The sequence below is a fragment of the Malaclemys terrapin genome, chromosome 1 (assembly GCF_027887155.1).
Source record: "Malaclemys terrapin pileata isolate rMalTer1 chromosome 1, rMalTer1.hap1, whole genome shotgun sequence".
NCBI lineage: Eukaryota > Metazoa > Chordata > Testudines > Emydidae > Malaclemys > Malaclemys terrapin.
The window spans coordinates 325,632,642-325,650,777 of NC_071505.1; the positions used below are offsets into that span (position 1 = coordinate 325,632,642).

Sequence of the window (18,136 nt, forward strand, 5' to 3'; positions counted from 1 at the left end):
TATGAATATTAGAACTGCTCCCCCAAATGCTCACTGGTAGCATAACATACTCTCTCTCAAGACCAAAAGTCACCACCTCTCAGAAGAGCTTATAGGCAGTCTTCTGAGGAAAACTGCAAAGTCACAATGAACAGAGATTTTTCCATACAGGAATGAACAGGCTATTGAGCTTCATTTTATAAAGGAAAACTGGGATAACCAATTGGATCTGAACCACTCTAAAATATTACCAGAAAGCTGTATTATGTTTGTAGTTTATTAGCTTAAGTATCTTTAGAAATTTGATCACGCGAATTAGGCAGGTGTTCTCTCAGTAACTTTCGGTAGTCAAATGCAAAGGCAATTTTAGGCATCTGCAATAAACAGCAACCTTGAGAACTGCACCCCTGGTATCATATGAACACTCCAAGCTAGAAAAATGAGGTAATCTTTTAATGGTATTTTTAAACTTTAATTGAAAGGAATATTTAAAAAAATCATATTTATTTCACATAGCAAGCAACATAGTTCTGACATAATCACACTGGATACATTTCTATAGAGAACTGCAAAACTGAACACTTTTGCACTGTTTTCGTGTATTGTCTCCCAGGATATGTTTCCCTTTGTTGTGATCATTAATACCACTACAAATGAGTGGCAATCCAGTGTCCTCCTTAGTAAGATGTCAGGCAATTAGCATGGAGTTAGGGCAGCCATGAGGAGCTCCAATTTATATACAAAGTTACGCCCTTCCATTTTATTCCACTGAACTTCCTTGAATGGCCCACGAAGATGGTTCCATTTACTGTCTTGTAGCACATCACTTTTGGGGAGGTCTTTGCACTGACACCGTGGAAACTGAACCATAACTTTGCTGCCACTTTCAGGACCATTACGTACTGCAATGAACAGAAAATACATAAGTGTAAAGCCTTTAAAGTTTTTTTTAATTCATCATATTAAATATCCCTATACGTAGTACATTAGCCGTACATTTTGGAAATGTACTTAACAAAAAAAAAATAATTAAAACACTGTTACTTCTAATGAAGTCTTCTTCTGACTTGTTCTCAAGGTTTCCCCATTTTCCCTGCATGTTTTCATTGCTCTTTTGCACTACATTTTCCTGGTCAGAGCAAACCAGCAGTCAACAACTGTATTCAGGAGAGTTAAATGAGCACAGGAATACTAACATTTTTCTACCAATTCCCACTGAGCTTTATCCAAAGTCTGAATCTTAGGAATGTATTTATGTGCCTTCTCAAGAAGATTTGATAGATGAATTCTTTTCCAGTGTACTCATCTGCTGTAATCTTTCAAAGACAATTATGAAGTCTCCCAACATTTTTGTTACATCTACTATCAGAGAGATCTTTGCAATTCTTTTTTAAAGTACTGTGGGAGTCTAGTTTCTCTAAAATAATACAGGCAAACTGATTTAGTAAGGGGGCAAAGCTTTTCAGTGCAGCATTACAGTGCATATAGAAGCATAAGGACTAGTGATCAGAGCACAAGACCAGGAATGATGAATTCTAGCAGACTTATACTATGTGTAATGGAAACAATGAAACATATCTTAAACATGCAACTATCTATTTTTCCTGCATTTATTACAGAACAAATCTGAAAACAGTATTTTTAAAAATGCTTTAAGCCGATTACCCCATGTACTAAACAGCAATAAGTAGCAGACTTGATTGAATCAGTACTTTGCATAGATGTCAATTCTACACATAAAATAAAAAGTTTGTTTATAAATTACTTTGTTATATCATGATGCCATAAACTCTCAGGATTGATTCTATAATCAAACTGCTAGAAAGTCTATAGTTCTCATACATTTCTATTATAATCATACAAAATTCTACCTGAAATAGCATAGTCTCCACTTGGCGATGCCACAGTTATTGCTGATGCATTGCCGATACTCTCTACTGGTCCCAGACCCACATGATTACTGAAACTTAACACGTGCCATCCCATAACTTTAGCCAGCTGCTGAACTGCATGTACTTGATGTTGGGACATCTGAAAGAAGACTGAGGATTAGGTTCTTTTTATCTTTGTCTCTTACTGTTTTTGTTGTAGTTGGTTCCTATTCTTTTTTTTCCTGGCCTGTATTAGTCATTTTAAAAAAAGTGATTTCCACCTAAAATGCACCACCCCGTTTCAGAAGAATTGATCATTTTATAGAAATACCTCAATACATATAATAGCAAGTAGAAATTTGCCTTCATACATGCCTGTTACTAGCTCATTTGGGGATGGAGAAAATAGAGGTATTCAGTATACACAAGCTACACAGTTCAATAGATCTATAACTCTTTGAAACTTATAGTTTTTGTGAGGTTCTTTTACAAGTTCTGGTTTTTAAACTAACACAACACAAGTCTCTAAAGCTACTCAAAAATCTTGAATATGGTTAAGGTTTCAGAAGTGTCTTTCTTCTACTCCCACATCCAACTGAGAGAGCCCTAACCCTTTTTGTAAAGCATTTACAGGATATTATGCAGAAAAGTGGTAATGACTCATTCCTACATGGCAAATTTGGGAAGAGTAGAGTTGGGGTTACCAAACACACTTTACACCTGTGTAACATTCTAGTGGAAACTACAGCAATTGTTTATAAGAAAAAAGCATTTTAGCTTGCTTTTAATATTATTTATTTGTTGGACACAGGGAGGAGCCGAGGCCATGTAACCAGCCAGGTCTCTGTGAACCAGTTTGAAAACCACTTTATTAGAAGAAAATGATACTGCCCTCAACAGAATCTGTTCCAACTTGTTTTCTTTGACTGAGAGTTCCACATTACAGATCATTTGCCTTTTTACAGTTTATAAATTAATACAACGCCTGCATCTTTACTACACAATGTGTATCGGACAGACTGTCACATTTGAACAAAAACAACAAGACTCATTGTAAACAGTTAAGAAACCACAGTTCATTCAAATGTCAGCTGATTTAGTAGTGTCACATGCAAAGTTGGAAACCCTGACACAATGTTGAAAGTGATGTTAATTAAGGGCATGTTAGCTATTAAGATCTCTACTCCTGATGAGGTTTGGCTAGAACAAGTTTGTTTTACATAAAAATACCTTAGTGTCTGACATGGCTCCCACAACTAAGTAGAATCTTATGATTAAGAAAAGCAGCATGCTTGCTAGATCAGCACTGTGTTCTGAAGGCTCACATGGTGAATAGCACAAAATGCATTTAAATGTATTTCAAATGAACTTCTTTGTTAGTACTTCTGAACTCACATCCACCTGGCTAAAACGCGATACAGTTCTCACAGTCAATACACAAACATTTCTTTATGAAGAATGTGGTCAATCATTACTAAACCTGCAAAATTACTGACATTCTTGTCTGCACATGTGGAATTTCTACCTAGTTTCTATCTTTCTGACAATAAACAATACTTTTGTTTCAAATACACTCATGCTACTTATTACTGTTCATCCCAATCGCAGACACAAGACAAACACATGCAAGTAAAAAAATCCCAGGAATTGAACATGAGTTTACCTGAGACAGAAGGAAATCCTGTAATTCTTGCTCTTGATGGGACAATGTAATAACTCTTCCATCTCTGTGCACTACCCTGATCTGTTCAATCCCAATGTTCAGCTGTAGCTGAATGGACCTTTTAAACAAAGAGATACAATCAGAATATTTATTGAAAAATCATCTAGAAGTTGGCAGTTCACAACTACATTAATAAAAGTTCCTATTAAAAAAGGCACTTTTAAAAGCATCTTACACGTGCTAAAGAACAATCCAATAGGAAGCTACCATCTTGGCACCCTCATATTCTTGATTAGGGAAAACAGTTTCTATCTGAATGAATAACAAAGCATGAACCTTGTTAGAGATGGTAATATAGTATTGAGGCCTGTTTATTAGCCGGAGGTAGAATTTTGGGTTTTGTTTGCCTGTGACTTTTGATATTCTTATATCCTTACTAATCTATGTGAATAAGAAACAAAGACACTGTGTGTTGCTTCTGCCTACAACCAGATGGGGTTTTTTGTATAATGAGAAAAGATAAGAAACAGAGCTAAAGGGTTGTATGGTGGGAGTTTAATATACGACTGCCTTGATCCCCAGTCGGGAGGGGCTGTATAAGAAACACTAAAAACCAAAGAAAAGGTAGCCTTGGCCAGTACACAACCTTACTCCCTACCCCTCCCATGGGGTACAAAAGAGGTGGTACCGAAACCCAGAGACTCAAGACTCTCGAAAATGGAACAGGACCATAAATGTAAGGGGCGGTACCAGGGGCAAGCACGACAAGTATAATTAAGCCTGTTAAGAAGGTGGTGGTGGGGAAAAAAGGAAAGCTTTACTGGTGTAAAGAGCTGGGATTATGCTTGTTTGGTAACCCCAATAAACATCGCATTGCCTGCACTTTGGACTCCGGCCTTCTGCTTTCTGTCTGTGTGATGAGAAACAAGGGCGGGCAGGGGAGCCCTAACAAACCTTTCAAGGTTGCTTGGTAAATTCTGTTTTTAAAATATTTTGGTTAACTTAGAACAGTGGATGTGGTTTATCATCAGAGATGCAGGTGACATAACATGCATCCTCCCTCTCTCTCCCAGTGAGCTCTATTCTTGTCAATATCAATCCCAAGCTAGCTGGTAAGATTCCTGTTCGCTGAAGTGCTCCAAGAGCACAGAATCTCATCAACTGCAATTCCCTGTCAACTTAAAAGAACAGAGCCAGCAGAGGGTGAAGACCCAGACAAGCCACATGGGACTCCTCTGTGTTCTCAATAAATTCAGGGTCACCCAATACAGCACAGAACTGAAGACTTACCAGCATGGCAACTGGAACCAAAGTAACTAAACCAGTTGTAATTCATGCCTTTAAGTATTTAACTGCAAGTCTGTGTGTGGACATTTAATTCTGAAATATGAAAGTCTATTTGCACTGATATAACTAAAGGCGTGAATTACAAGTGATTATTTTAGTTCCAGTTTCCATATAGACAAGCCCACAGATTTTGACAAGGTTGCAACTGCTGGTTCAGAGATCTAGCAGTTTCTCCAGCCCACTAGTGTGGAAGTAGAGGAAAGCATTTTAAAGTTTAATTTTCTCTCATTCTCTGCAACCACATTAGTATTCCATACCTGAACATATAAAGCAAATACACAAATACTGGGCTCACGTTGGTCTGCCTGAAGTTGGCTTTGATCTCATAGGAGCAACAATGTTATCTGCACTCAAGCACCACAGCTAAAAGAGACAACTCTATCTAAGTAGAGAATATTTTAGTTTTCATACTTACTTGCATATTTGCTCATACCCTTGGGAAGTTATTAGAACTTTGACACTGGATTCATAAACATCATTTATGTTTGACCAATGGGCCTGAATCTGTGGATCCTCAATACGACTAGCTAGGCTGTCAATCGTTCGAGCAGTTCTAAAAAAAAACAAAAACAGAAAAACCACACCCCGGTAATCTTTTATTTATTTATTTATTTAATCGCTTGATATCCCTAGGTCTATTATGATGTCCATGTCTAAAGTGGATAGGGATAATAAAATCATGGTTTAGATATGTAGATAGTGTGTGCCACCATCTTTTCTCCAAATAAAGACAGGGTAGTGAGCAGACATCAGTTTGATCTAGCTGGTACTGTAAAGTACATTTAGTTTGTAAAATAAACTTATTTCACAAACTAAGTTTTATGACACCTAAAGCTATGTTTATTTGCGTTATAAGGTGAGCAGTTTGGGCACATGCAAGGAGACCAAAACAGTTTTGGTGCCTGAATTGCAAAGGAAATGTATCTGCTTAAACTTTATACTTTACATACACCCCCAAAGATAAGTCTTAAACAGCTGATCTCTATGCTGAACAACATGTGTGTTTTTACACAGCATACAGAGGAAAGTACTGAAAAGGACTGAGGTAGTGCTTTTGTTAAAGCAGACACAACTATCATTATATTATAAGTATCCTGTAGAGGGGTATCTTACAAGTAGTATTGAACTTTCTGTGTTTGCATTCCATGGGTGTCACTATACTCACATACTTGGAAATAGGATTTTTAATCTTAACTATTAGGCCCCAATAAAACTCTTAGAAAAGCATTCTGGCATAACAGTAGTAATAAGCTTTGGGAACATTTTCAACAATTAATTCACAGCCTGTGTGGAACATAGTGTTAGTTTTTACTATGGCTTTACCAAAAATAGCTTGTGTGCACACCTGCGTCTCAGAAAGATGTGTTTTGCCTGTTTAATGATCTTTTCCAGAAGCCCTTCATTTGGTTGTAAGGAGCTGATGTCATTTTTATCAAAAGCCTGAGGTCCTGCCATTCTCATTCTCTTATGGCCAAATGGTGCACTAGCTGGATGTGGCATCATTGTAGAGCTCAAAGTTTGCTTGTGGAACTGCAACAAACAAGAGCTGTTAGGAGGGTGACTGAAGGAGAAGATAACAAAACTCAAGCGTGTGCTCTTCTAATACATACAGCTAATCAATTATAATACACTGCCTCACGTTTTATAAGGACAATTTAAAAAAGTCACTTCTGAAAAAAGTGCTGCATGCTATCTTAACACCTATAACCACAGTAATAAAAACTAAGAAAAGTATGCTTTATTTTTCCAGTTTTACTTTGTGCATTTGACTGCACTTTATGTACAGTCAATTTCATATTTCCCTGTATAGTCTGCTTCCCTGTTTATGTGGATCTTTCGCACAACCGGGAAAGGAAAACTAAAAGAGAGGAGGTGTTGCATTATGCATCAAGAATATATACACTAGTTCTGAGGTCCAGAAGGAAGTGAGAGGCAGACCAGTTGAAAGTCTCTGGGTAAAGATAAAAGGGGAGAAATAGAGGAGAGTGACGACATGATTAAGGCTGCGTGTCTGTCATGGAAGTCACAGATTCCATGACATTCCGTGACCTCTGCGACTTTGCAGCGGCTGCAGCCAGCTGCACCAGCCACTGCTGGGGCAGTCTCGGGCCACCATGGCCTGTGGGCCCCCCTCTCACTGCCCAGCAGCAGTAGTTTGGGTGGGGGAGAGGGCTCAGGGCTGGGATGCGGGATGGCGCTTACCTCGAGGGGGTTTCCCGGAAGTGGCCGGCATGTCCCTGCAGCTCCTAGGTGGAGGGGCCAGGGGGCCCTGTGTGCTGCCCCTGCCTGCAGGTACCACTCCCACAGCTTCCATTGGCTGTGGTTCCTGGCCAATGGGAGCTGCAGCACCGGCGCTAGTGGTGGGGGCAGTGTGCGGAGCCCCACTGGCCTTCCCTCTCCCTAGGAGCTGCAGGGACATGTCAGCTGCTTTTGGGGAGCTGCGCAGAGCTGGGTAGGGAGCCTGCCAGCCCCGCCAATCTTCCCCTCCCACCACCAGCGGGGGTCCTAGGCTAGGCGCTGCCGCCCCGCACCTCCCCAGCACCTGCGGAGGTCCCAGGATGCCTCCCCCTGCTCCACACCACCCACGGCCCAAGTTTTAGTTAGAGGTAAATAGTAGAAGTCATGGACAGGTAACGGGCTGTGAATTTTGGTTTACTGCCAGTGAGTAGTTCATGACTTTTACTAAAAATACCCATGACTAAAACGTAGCCTTAATCCTGATAGAAGTTTGCTATAGACTAACAAAATCAGGAAGAGGAAGTGGATGAGGCATTTCTAGAACAAACAACAGAAAAAAACAAAACACAAGACCTGGTAGTAATGTGGGGGCCTAAGTGCCCAAATGTCCGTTACAAAAGTAGTATGACAACACACAAAATTTCCCATAAGTTCTTGGAATGTCCTGGGTACAACTTTTTGTTTCAGAAAGTACAGGAAGCAACTGGAGGACAGCCATGTTAGATTTGATTCAGACCAACACGAAGGAGTTGGTTGCAAATCTGAAGGTGGAAGTCATCACGAGATGATCGATTTCATAAGTCTAAGGAAAGCAAAGAGTAAGAGCAGCCGTATAAGGACAATGGACATTGAAAAAATAGATGAATAAACTCAGAGAACTGGTAGGAATGAAAATGGGAAGAAAATCTAAGGGATGAAAGGAGTTCAGGAGAGCTGGCAGTTTCTCAAAGAGAATTAGGTAAGCGCCAGTATTAAAGGCACAACTGAAAACTATTCCAATGTGAAGGAAAGATATCAAGAATAGTAGGAAGCCAATATGGCTCCATCAAGAGCTCTTTAATGACCAGAAAAATCAAAAAGGAATCCTACAATGAAGAGAAAACATGGACAAATTGATAAGGAGGAACACAAAAGAATAGCACAAACATGTAGGGACAAAATCAGGCTAAGGAACAAAATGAGTTACATCTAACAAGGGACATAAAAGGCAAAAGAGGTTCTTTAAATACAGTAGGAGCAAGAGAAAAGATGAAGGAAAGTGTAGGTCTTCTACCCCGAGGGGAAAAAGAGCAAACAACAGAGGACATCAAGAAGGCTGAGGTGTGTAATGCCTATTTTGCTTCAGTATTCACTGGAGGAGATGCACACATCCTGGGCATATGATCTCAGAACTTTCTAGAGTAGAACTTTCTACTGTTTTTTAAGGCTGTGCATGTCCTTGTGCTTCCCTTGCCCCCAAAGAGATATAAGGGAGCACAGCCTCAACCACAATGCAGCTCCTTCTAATAAATCAAGAATTTATAGTAAGACAGAGTGAAAAAGAGGAGTGGGGAGAATGATCTCAGAAGAACCACAGTTATGGTAAGTAACTGTTCTTTCTACTTTAAGCATTGCCTACATGGACCATTCTCCTGAAATGAGCGTCCAACTTAGAGACTACATCCAGGAAACAATATCCCACGAAGGTCCAAGTGGAACTCCTGGTATCAGCTTTGCATATCTACACAATGGTGGCATTTCTCAGACATACAACAGAAGCTGCCTTATACAGGTGGATAGAAAAGGACTGGCCTCTGGCAGTATTATAATAATATGATGTGCTCAGACACTATGAATGGGAAATAAGAGAAGTTCAGTGTTCAACTAAAAATGCGTTACCTCTCTGATCAGCTGATGCAAATTGTGTTCCAGAACATAGAGGTGATCTTCCGGACTTTGTTTTTCAGAAGCAGCTTTTTGGGATTTCTTATCATTAGAAGAGTGACACAAAGAAATAGATAACTGCAAACCTGTATAAAGCACATGAAAAGCAAAAACATTGTCAACTTTTTCATGCTGATAAGTAGAAACAAGACAGGATAATTTATTCTTCTCTTTCCCTTAGCCCCTTTCAGAATCATTAGCTCTGCAATCAATGCTGTTTCAGAGATATTCAAACAAACAATCAGGTCACACTGTGAAAATCAGAAAAGAAAACATGGATCATTTTGCCAATTTGTAAAATCAAGATATAATTAATAAGGTGCCCAGGGATCAACTAGTGACTTAATAGGTTTTTTTCATTTATAATTCCTTATCAAGTGAAGAAAAGGAAAGTCTCCTAAGAGTGAGACCCTGCAGCATACTGGGGAAGAAATAATTCTCCTATCACCCAGTTCACCAACCATTATATTTTTTGAAGCAATCCAAAAAACTCTTCAAAAGATGGAGTCACAATCACCCTCACCAGGGGTGGGGGAATCCCAAGGCAACTTGAGCATAGAGGATGCTTTCAGAGTCCCCATATTGTTGGACCAGCCTGACTGAAGGGTATTAGACTTAGCTCTATTCAGGTACCATTAACACAAGTCAATCAGAAGTCTTGTAGTCTCCCATAAACCTACCTCTGGAGAGGAGGACTGATATACAGCCTCAAATTCCAATCCCCACAAGGTGGTGCACTGGACTACCACAACTTTTGTTGTTGCTACCAATACTACTGAAATAATACAAGTGCACCATGAGAGTCATTTTAAAAAGCACTCTTTAGTCAGAAAAGATCCTATGCATAATGTGTTTCCAGGGAAGTCTTACTTTTAATCCAATTCTTCATTTGGTCTAAGTACAGAAACAAGGAGGTCAACTAACCTTGCCTAAACTTCATACACATCAAAGTTTAAGTCTGGATTAAAATAGACAATTCTGTGGATTCCATGTTCCATGACAAGAGTCTCGCAAGGTTTCCTACCTGGAAAAGGCTGGGAGATGATCTGGTTCTTCACAACAATGTGAGGAATTTGTGATTTAATTTGAACAGCTTCTCGAGACAGCTGAGCAAATATTTCTTTACATAAGAGAACATTTTGTGCAGCCTCCAGTTTTGTCTGCCAATGTGGAGCACCTGAAAAACATGAGCCATCCAAATTTTCAAAGAAACAACAAGAAGCAACCCATTTTACTAATTCAGATGTCAGCTGTTAGAGAATGACTAAAGCACCAGGTGATCAGTGTGACTGGAAAAATCTAGCCTACTGTTCCCACCTGAGCTGAACCTTGTTATAATATTAGCTCAATTATGTGAGTGAACACAACAAAATACTAGTGAATTTTAACCAAGCTTCCATGTGCATATTAACAACTATTTGTACTGCACTAGCACCTAGATGGCCCTGCTACACTGTGCTTGGCACTGAACAAACAGTTAAGATGACAGTCTGTGCCTCAAAGAGATTGCAAACCGAGTAAGCACTTTCAAAACAGTATGTTTAGACTTGCAAAATTAACCCAGGCACATAAACACACACAACATTTTTTAAAATCAGGCAGGTGCTACAGTATGGATTTAGAAGCCAAAATTTAGGCTCCTATTTTTAAAAACATTGGCCTGAATAAATAGATGGGTCTTATACCCTGAACACAAAGATTACCAAATGAGATCAGACCAGTGGTTTATCTAGTACAGCATTCTGTCTATGAGTGGCCAGCACCAAGTTTCTTTCTCAGCCCAAAACTTAGTGACTGGCTTCTGAAGCATGAAATCTCATGTCTTAGTTTGAAATTGTGGAGGTCGTTGTTCACAAAAACATCTAGTTTTTTTTTAAATTCTGCTGAGCTTTTAGATTCACTGATATCTTACAGCAAAGAAATTCCACAGGTTCCATAAGTGTTGGGAAAAAACATTTCCTCTTATGAGTTTTTAATGTATCACCTTTCATTCAGACTGGATGTCCTCTTGGGCTTGTATTATGAGCAAATGTAAATAGGAGCATCCAATTCACCTGCTTTATACTGGTATTCCCCTTATAACGGTCTCCTCGCTAGACTTAACTCCCAATGTTTTCATGCTCTCCTTGCCTCTAGTACTTTTTATTGCTCACCTTCAAATCTCTTCTAATCATACTAAATCTTTTTTGAAATGGAGTGGCCAGAACTGACTATAGTATTCCACATGAGGGCATACCATCAATTCACATAAACCACTGGTCTGTCAGGCAAATGGGAAAGTTAGTTCCAGCACTGAGCACTCCCCACTTAAAATGCCCTGCCCTGAAACATTTAGATCTCAGAAATATGCAAGAATATCTAACCTGACCTCAGCTGTCAAGAGACTGCCTCTCCCCATGCACTGGCATAAGCAGCCAGCACAGGCAGCTAACGCATACCTTAAAGAGCTGGCATAATATGTTCCTTTCATTGACTATTTCATGTCGTTCTCTTTAATCCTACTGTGTTTTTTCCTGCGTTTAATTAATAGCAATACAAGAGATTGACAGGATAGATTTTGTGTTCCCAATTTATAAATATCTTCTAAACACTAAATTTACAGTAGACCTCAATTTTATGAACACCAATCTTACGAATGACCAGTTATAAAGATCATTCTTCATAACCGGGGTGTGAGTGCGTGTGAAATCACGTAACAAAAGTGATGTTGATGAAGAACAGGTCAATATGCCTTCACATTCCAAGTCTTTAGTGCACTGGAAATTGCTTTGCAATGGGTTAAAGGACAAGAAGAAATCAATGCACCGCACCTACTGTAATTCTGAGATGTTCAATTTTATGAGCTCCTCAATCTCCAATTAATTTGTAAAATACGGGCTGTCCTGTTTTATATAAATAAAGCTTACAAACTTGCTCTTAACAGTTTCTGAAACAGTTTTTTAAATGGTCTGAGCTGACATGACGTCTCAATCTAAATTTTGGCTTGAAACAGAAAAATAAAGTGAGTTACATTTTCAGGCAAAGTTTTGCTATTCAGCTCCATGAACTACAGCAGGCACTTGATGTGCTTCTTTCTCCCTGCTGCTCGTCCCAGTCAAAAGCACGATTATACCTTAGTTCATCCTATTATATACTTGGAATATTTAAAATATATATAAGTAAAATAATTTGAGAAAAAGCTTTAAATGGAACCCATACACCTCTACCTTGATATAACACTGTCCTCGGGAGCCAAAAAATCTTCCCGTGTTATAGGTGAAACTGCGTTATATTGAACTTGCTTTGATCCACCAGAGTGTGCAGCTCCCCCCGCCCCCGGAGCACTGCTTTACCGCGTTATATCCGAATTCGTGTTATATCGGATCGCGTTTTATCAAGGTAGAGGTGTATTATGTAAGTGATTTTCAATTAACCTCAAGTTAGATGGTTGACTCTCCTCCTAAACAAAAGCCAAGCATGTGCATTAGAGTCATTGAAGGAACTGTAACACCTTCAACAGCATCATATCCACATGTACATTTTGAAGGTGTCACGTTTGCAAAGTCTCATTTTGCATTTAGGTGAAGATTTCAGTTAACCAAGAATGAGAAAATTATTTCCCTTTTGTTCTTATTTTCAAGTACTACTCAAGTATTTCTCCATAATGAGAGATTCACCAATTTAGTGTCAAATGCAAACTCAATCCTTAAGACTGTAGCTTAAAGAATGTACCTGGTTTCGATTTTGGCAGAGGTCTTTTAAACAGGTTAACTGTGCCAAGGTCACCTATGTCTGGAGCTTGCTTTTGAATAGAAACCTATACAAGAAAATGAAAAAGAATGTTAATTGTCTTGTGTTCTGTATTACAACTACATGAATAGGACAGAAACTATACAACATATGTTTTTGGCAAACCTTTATATAGGCTGATCCCTCTAAATCACTTGGAATCTGAACATCCAAAGGACAGTAATCCTCTGGTATCTTCTTATCCAGATCAATATCTGTGTTCTTTATCACTTCAAATGTCCCATGATGAGGGAAGAGGGATCCTAAAAAGGGAAACAGAAAATATCATGAAAACATCTAAAAACTTTCACGAGACAAAGTTTTTATGGATTAGAAGTCTTCTCATCTTTGCATCATGAGAGATATTGCTTACATTTGACTAACATTGTTTCTTGGGGGAAAAAAGTTCAATTCAGTAAAATGTCTTCTCTTCACTCCATAATTGTCAATTGAAGAGAGTCTACATGTTAACACTAAGAAATACAGTAGAACAATATGATCTGGGCTATATGGTTTCCTTTCTTTTTTTCTGGGCATTGGGAGAGGTAAGAGAATGAGAGGGGAGTTGTTGGCTTAAATGTTGTGGTACCTGTGATTTTACCAGTAAGGGACACTGCATCTGAATATTTTACTCCCAGCTCAAAATGATCATATTATGTTTCACATAATGCTTAAAACTCTTTGGATTTATTTTTTTAACATAGATTATTGTACCATCTAAAAATCTGTACATTAAAGTGGTTCTCTCATTTTGTCATGGTGATGCCACATTCTCCATGAACACTTACACAAGGGCTTACCTTTAAGCACATGTACACTTATTGATTTCAAAAGGGACTATTCGTGTGTGGAGTTCATCACTTGTTTAATTACTTGCTGAATCAAGACATTAGGACATTATTAACCTTGTATGAACAACCATACAACCAACCACCTTTTGTGTATCATACTATAACTCTTTCCCAAGTTATAGTACCTAGTATGTTCTATTCAATAACATTTATAATCTCTCATTTAATATTTCATAAACTACATTTTATTATTGTAAAGTCTGTACTTTGGAATATGGGGATTGTATATCAATTCAGAAAAGAATAAAAGTGACCGAATATCTTTTAAATAATTTTTACAGAACAAATCTAGATAATAGAAATCAGAGATGAAGAAAAACTACTATTCATCTAACCCAACCCAATGCAGGATTGCTCCTTAAAAGTACTTTTTCTAGTGCTCCAAACAGTCTACAGTAACTCCTCACTTAAAGTCGCATTTTTCAGGAACATAACCACAACGTTAAGCAAAACGACGTTAAGCGAATCCAATTTCCCCATAAGAATTAATGTAAATGGGGGGGTTAGGTTCCAGGGAATTTTTTTTCCACCAGACAAAAGACTATATTATATATATGTATACACAGTATAAGTTTTAAAACAAACAATTTAATACTGCACACAGCAATGATGATTGTGAAGCTTGGTTGAGGCGGTGGAGTCAGAGGGTGGGATATTTCCCAGGGAATGCCTTACTGCTAAATGATGAACTAGAACTCAGCTGAGCCCTCAAAGGTTAACACATTGTTGTTAATGTAGCCTCATACGCTACAAGGCAGCACGAATGGAGGGAGGGGAGACAGCATGGCAGACAGAGACAGAGAGAGAGAGCGTGTGAGTGAGTGAGTGTGTGTCATTGCCCCTTTAAGAACATTGGGCCACAATAAGTACACTGCCTTTTTAGATCAGGAAGTTGAGACAGCAGTTTCCACCTGCAAGCTCCCTCCATCCTGAGCCCTCTTGTCTCCCACCCCAGGCTCCCAGGAGCAGCTCCAAGGCAGAGGGCAGGAGCAGCACATGGCAGTGGAGGGAGGGACAGATGAACTACCAGCAATTGATAGCCTGCTAGGTGGCTGCCGCACAGGGAACTTAAGGGAGCGGAGAGCTGATAGGGGGGCTGCCGGTCCACCCTGGTTCCAAGCCCCCACCAGCTAGCTGCAAAGGGCTGCTCTTTCTGTAAGCAGTGGACAAAGCAGGTGGCTGCCAAACAAAGTTATAAGGGAGCATTGCACAACTTTAAACGAGCATGTTCCCTAATTGATCAGCAACGTAACAAAACAACTTAACCGGAACGACTTTAAGTGAGGAGTTACCATACTTTTAATGTACCAAAAGTGATGCAGCTTTATCACCATCTTTGAGATCTCAATAGCAGGATGTTTCTCCTGGTATTAAATGTAAGTTCTCCTTTTTCTTAGTTCCTTCACAGAACTCTTAGTTATAGTATTTTACCACTTTAATCATTCCTTTCCAACTTTGGTGTTTACAATTAATTATCAAAAATTGTTTAGAGAAATAAAAGATTTAAGATTCATTCTTGACAACAGGTGACCTGCCATACCGGCGCTTCTGTAGCTCAGGTCCCCAAGGATTTTGTCTCCCACTTTCCTCAGCTTCCAGTGCTGTCTCAATCTCAAGAGCTCAGAGTTGAAATCTCGTTGTCGCTTATTTTCCTGGTTTTCTGCAACTGATTTGGATAATCTTTCTGCTCCTTTCAACAGGATTTGGGCTGCTCCAGCTAGTGACTTCTTCTTTGAAATTAACTGTAAAGTCTGAGGATTCTGGAAACATGAAAATAAATTTCAATTTTGAACTGTTGTAAATATTTTAAATTTTTAAACAAATCCTCACAGTTCTAATTATTGGAAACTGGTAGTGACTAATAATTATCATCTGCTGTGCTATTTAATAATTTATTTTGAAATTAGGCTACATCTACACTAGAAACTTCAAAGCGCTGCCGTGGGAGTGCTTTGAAGTGTGAGTGTGTTCACGTGCAGTAATCCACCCCCACAAAGGGAATAGCGCCGAGCGCTGCTCCCAGCACTGGGAGCCGGTCCACACTGGCGCTTTAAAGCACTCTAACTTGCTATGCTCGGGGGGGGGGGTGGGGGGGTGTGTGATTTTTTTCACCCCCCCCGAGCCAGCAAGTTAGACCGCTATAAAATGTAAGTCTAGACAAGCCCTTAGTTTCATATGTAGGTATCACACTACTATAACTGGCACACTTGTTGGCAGCCTCAGCAGATACATCATTGAGACTGAGCTACCCTCTCTCCCCCAGAAGTGGTTCCTCCAGTTGAAAGATGAAGCACTGTGGTAGAACAGCATGGGGAGGCTTGCACTAGGCGATACCTGTTTTGTGGTTATGTAAAAAGTCCCAGTTGTATGGGATCTTTAGTATTAAGTTATCAAGATGTTTTAAGCAATAAGATGGTTTATACCTGCTTTGGGGGAAGCGGATCCTGCACAACTGGATCCAGAGTCATGAATTTTTTATCCTTGACAATGCTGAGAACATCATAGAGTACACACATCTCAGTCAAGGCTCCTCTTAAATTGTTTCTCACTGAATCCCAAGGCCAAAGGGATGGTTGAAATTTTACCAGCCCTAAAGCACAAAAACAAAGGTTTATATTCCAGTAGCAAATACAGTATCTATACCAGACTGGTCCTTAAACTGAAGACAGAGCATAAACAGTCTGCAAATAATCTGAAAAATTTGCATTTTAAAATATATTTTTTATTTATGTAGGTTATGTTAAATATCCTCCTCTTTTCCTAATCCAGCGAATAAGAGTCTTATAGCCCCAGCTAGAGAGCCATAGCTCTTCAGCTCAAAATGAAGCAGCACATGCTTTTTACTTTGGAGTCTCTGGTACACTGGTCAAGCCATGTAAGTGGGAGCTTGTTGAAGATGTGAACTGCTTTAGGCCTCAAATGCACAGATGAGGTTACATTAATATAAGCTATGCAATGAGAGGACACCCAAACTCATGTTTTGACCAGTATGTCTCTCCCAGGAAAGAGTTACCATGATAGTTTGCTCAGTTATTGAGGGAGGAAGATCTCTCATACTACATTCAATGTAGAACCCACCACCCTCTTACAGCTTGGCTTCAAACACTAGTGGTCAGGATACCCAGGCTCAGACAGGGCATGTACCACGACAGCTCTGGACTCTGCTGAAGGCTAGTTTAGTCCCGGAGTGACATTTTGATGACAGCTGAACCACCACTTCGTTGCACAGATCCTACCCGCTATGCCACACAGGTGGGTCTGCAAGGATCCCAGCGCCGTCAACAGGGCACATACGCGCCGGGGGCCACCCGTGCAGCACAGCTCTCGGATCAGGGCCAACACGGCAGGCCCATCAGGGGCTGGCCACAAATGACATAACGCACCGGGGCGGGTGGGCTGGACTAGTACGTTGCCCAGTGTGGATGGCTGTCCCTGGGGATCCAGGGGGGGCACTGGCGCTGGGTCCCTGCGGGGGTGGTGGGGAGCCCTGCGGCGGGGAACGCCGGGTGGGGGCACCCAGCCGGGGGAGTCCTTGTTCCCCCCCCGTCCTCTCGCTCACCCTCCTCGTCCTCGGCGTCCCCGGGCGCGGCCCAGTCGCGGGGCTGCGCCCCAGGCGGCGGCTCGTCCTCCTCGGAGCCGGAGCCCTGGCTGAAGTCGATGCGCTGCGCCAGGCGCGCCAGGTTCTGGGACATGGAGAGCGGCTGCAGGTAGGTCTCGCTGCCGTCCAGCCCCACCTCCTGCACCTGCTTCTCGCTCGCCGACTCGATGCTGATCCGCACCGCCGGCGCCCCCGACATCTTCCCGGCGGCTGGGGCGCCGCGGGGAAGCGGGGGGAGAGTGCGCAGCCCCCCGAGCCGAGACTGACAGGCCCCGCCGAGCATGCGCACAACCACTACGGGCAGCGACCCGGGACATACCACAAAGGGGCGTGGCCACTGCCAGCGGCCGCTGCGGGCTTCGGCTCTTTCCGGAAGGGCCTCGGGGGAGTTCGGAATTGCGGGTCCGGACGGGGAAGTGGAGACCAGAGGGAGGCGCTGCCTAGGTCGAGGGGGAGGGGCTAGACCCGGCTGCCTGGGCCTGGGCTTCGTTCTGTGCCTGTCTAGAGGCGCTGCCTAGTTAACCCACCAGCTGCCCCGCCCCAGGCCACCGGCAGGCGGCGCTCCAGAGCCAGGTTGTCGGGCCCTGCGTGGGGAGGAACTTGCCTTAGGCAGCTGGAGCGCCCCTCGGCAGCACCACCCTGCAGCCACTGCCACAGAGCCCAGCTAGCCTGGGGGAGGTGGCTCAGCCCGCCCCCCCCGTTACAAAAAGCGCCAGCTGGCCTCTCTACCACCCCGCCCCCCCACACCCTTTTTCTGTATGAAAGGGAAAGATCTAGTTTCAACACACTGAGTTACTGCCACCTGCACTGCTGGGGTAGGGGAAGCCAGCAGGAGTTGTGCTGAGACTGGTAGTGTGGCTTGGCATTTTCAGCTCAGCACACATCTGTAGGCAGCTCC

The 18,136-nt window shown here is 41.5% G+C and overlaps 1 protein-coding gene across 1 annotated transcript; it reads right to left on the reverse strand.

The window, feature by feature from the left end:
- Window positions 1-466: 466 nt before the first annotated feature.
- Window positions 467-17,457, reverse strand: MED17 (mediator complex subunit 17). Its single transcript, XM_054015641.1, has 12 exons — window positions 17,200-17,457; window positions 16,064-16,230; window positions 15,181-15,400; window positions 12,916-13,052; window positions 12,733-12,817; window positions 10,046-10,198; window positions 8,977-9,107; window positions 6,206-6,390; window positions 5,276-5,413; window positions 3,514-3,631; window positions 1,851-2,010; window positions 467-881 (listed from the first exon to the last, which is right to left on the reverse strand). Exons 1-12 carry the CDS (start codon window positions 17,435-17,437, stop codon window positions 676-678), a joined length of 1,938 nt encoding a protein of 645 aa, XP_053871616.1. The 5' UTR covers window positions 17,438-17,457; the 3' UTR covers window positions 467-675.
- Between the last annotated feature and the right edge of the window lie 679 nt (window positions 17,458-18,136).

Excerpts from the sequence above, each read along its gene's own strand:
- MED17 (XM_054015641.1), bottom strand. The coding sequence starts at position 17,437 with ATGTCGGGGGCGCCGGCGGTGCGGATCAGCATCGAGTCGGCGAGCGAG. Across the intron at positions 6,391-8,976 it reads TGCATCAGCTGATCAGAGAG|TTCCACAAGCAAACTTTGAG; the intron begins GTAACGCATTTT and ends TGTTTGTTGCAG. Across the intron at positions 3,632-5,275 it reads GGGTATGAGCAAATATGCAA|GTCCATTCAGCTACAGCTGA; the intron begins GTAAGTATGAAA and ends TTTGTTTAAAAG.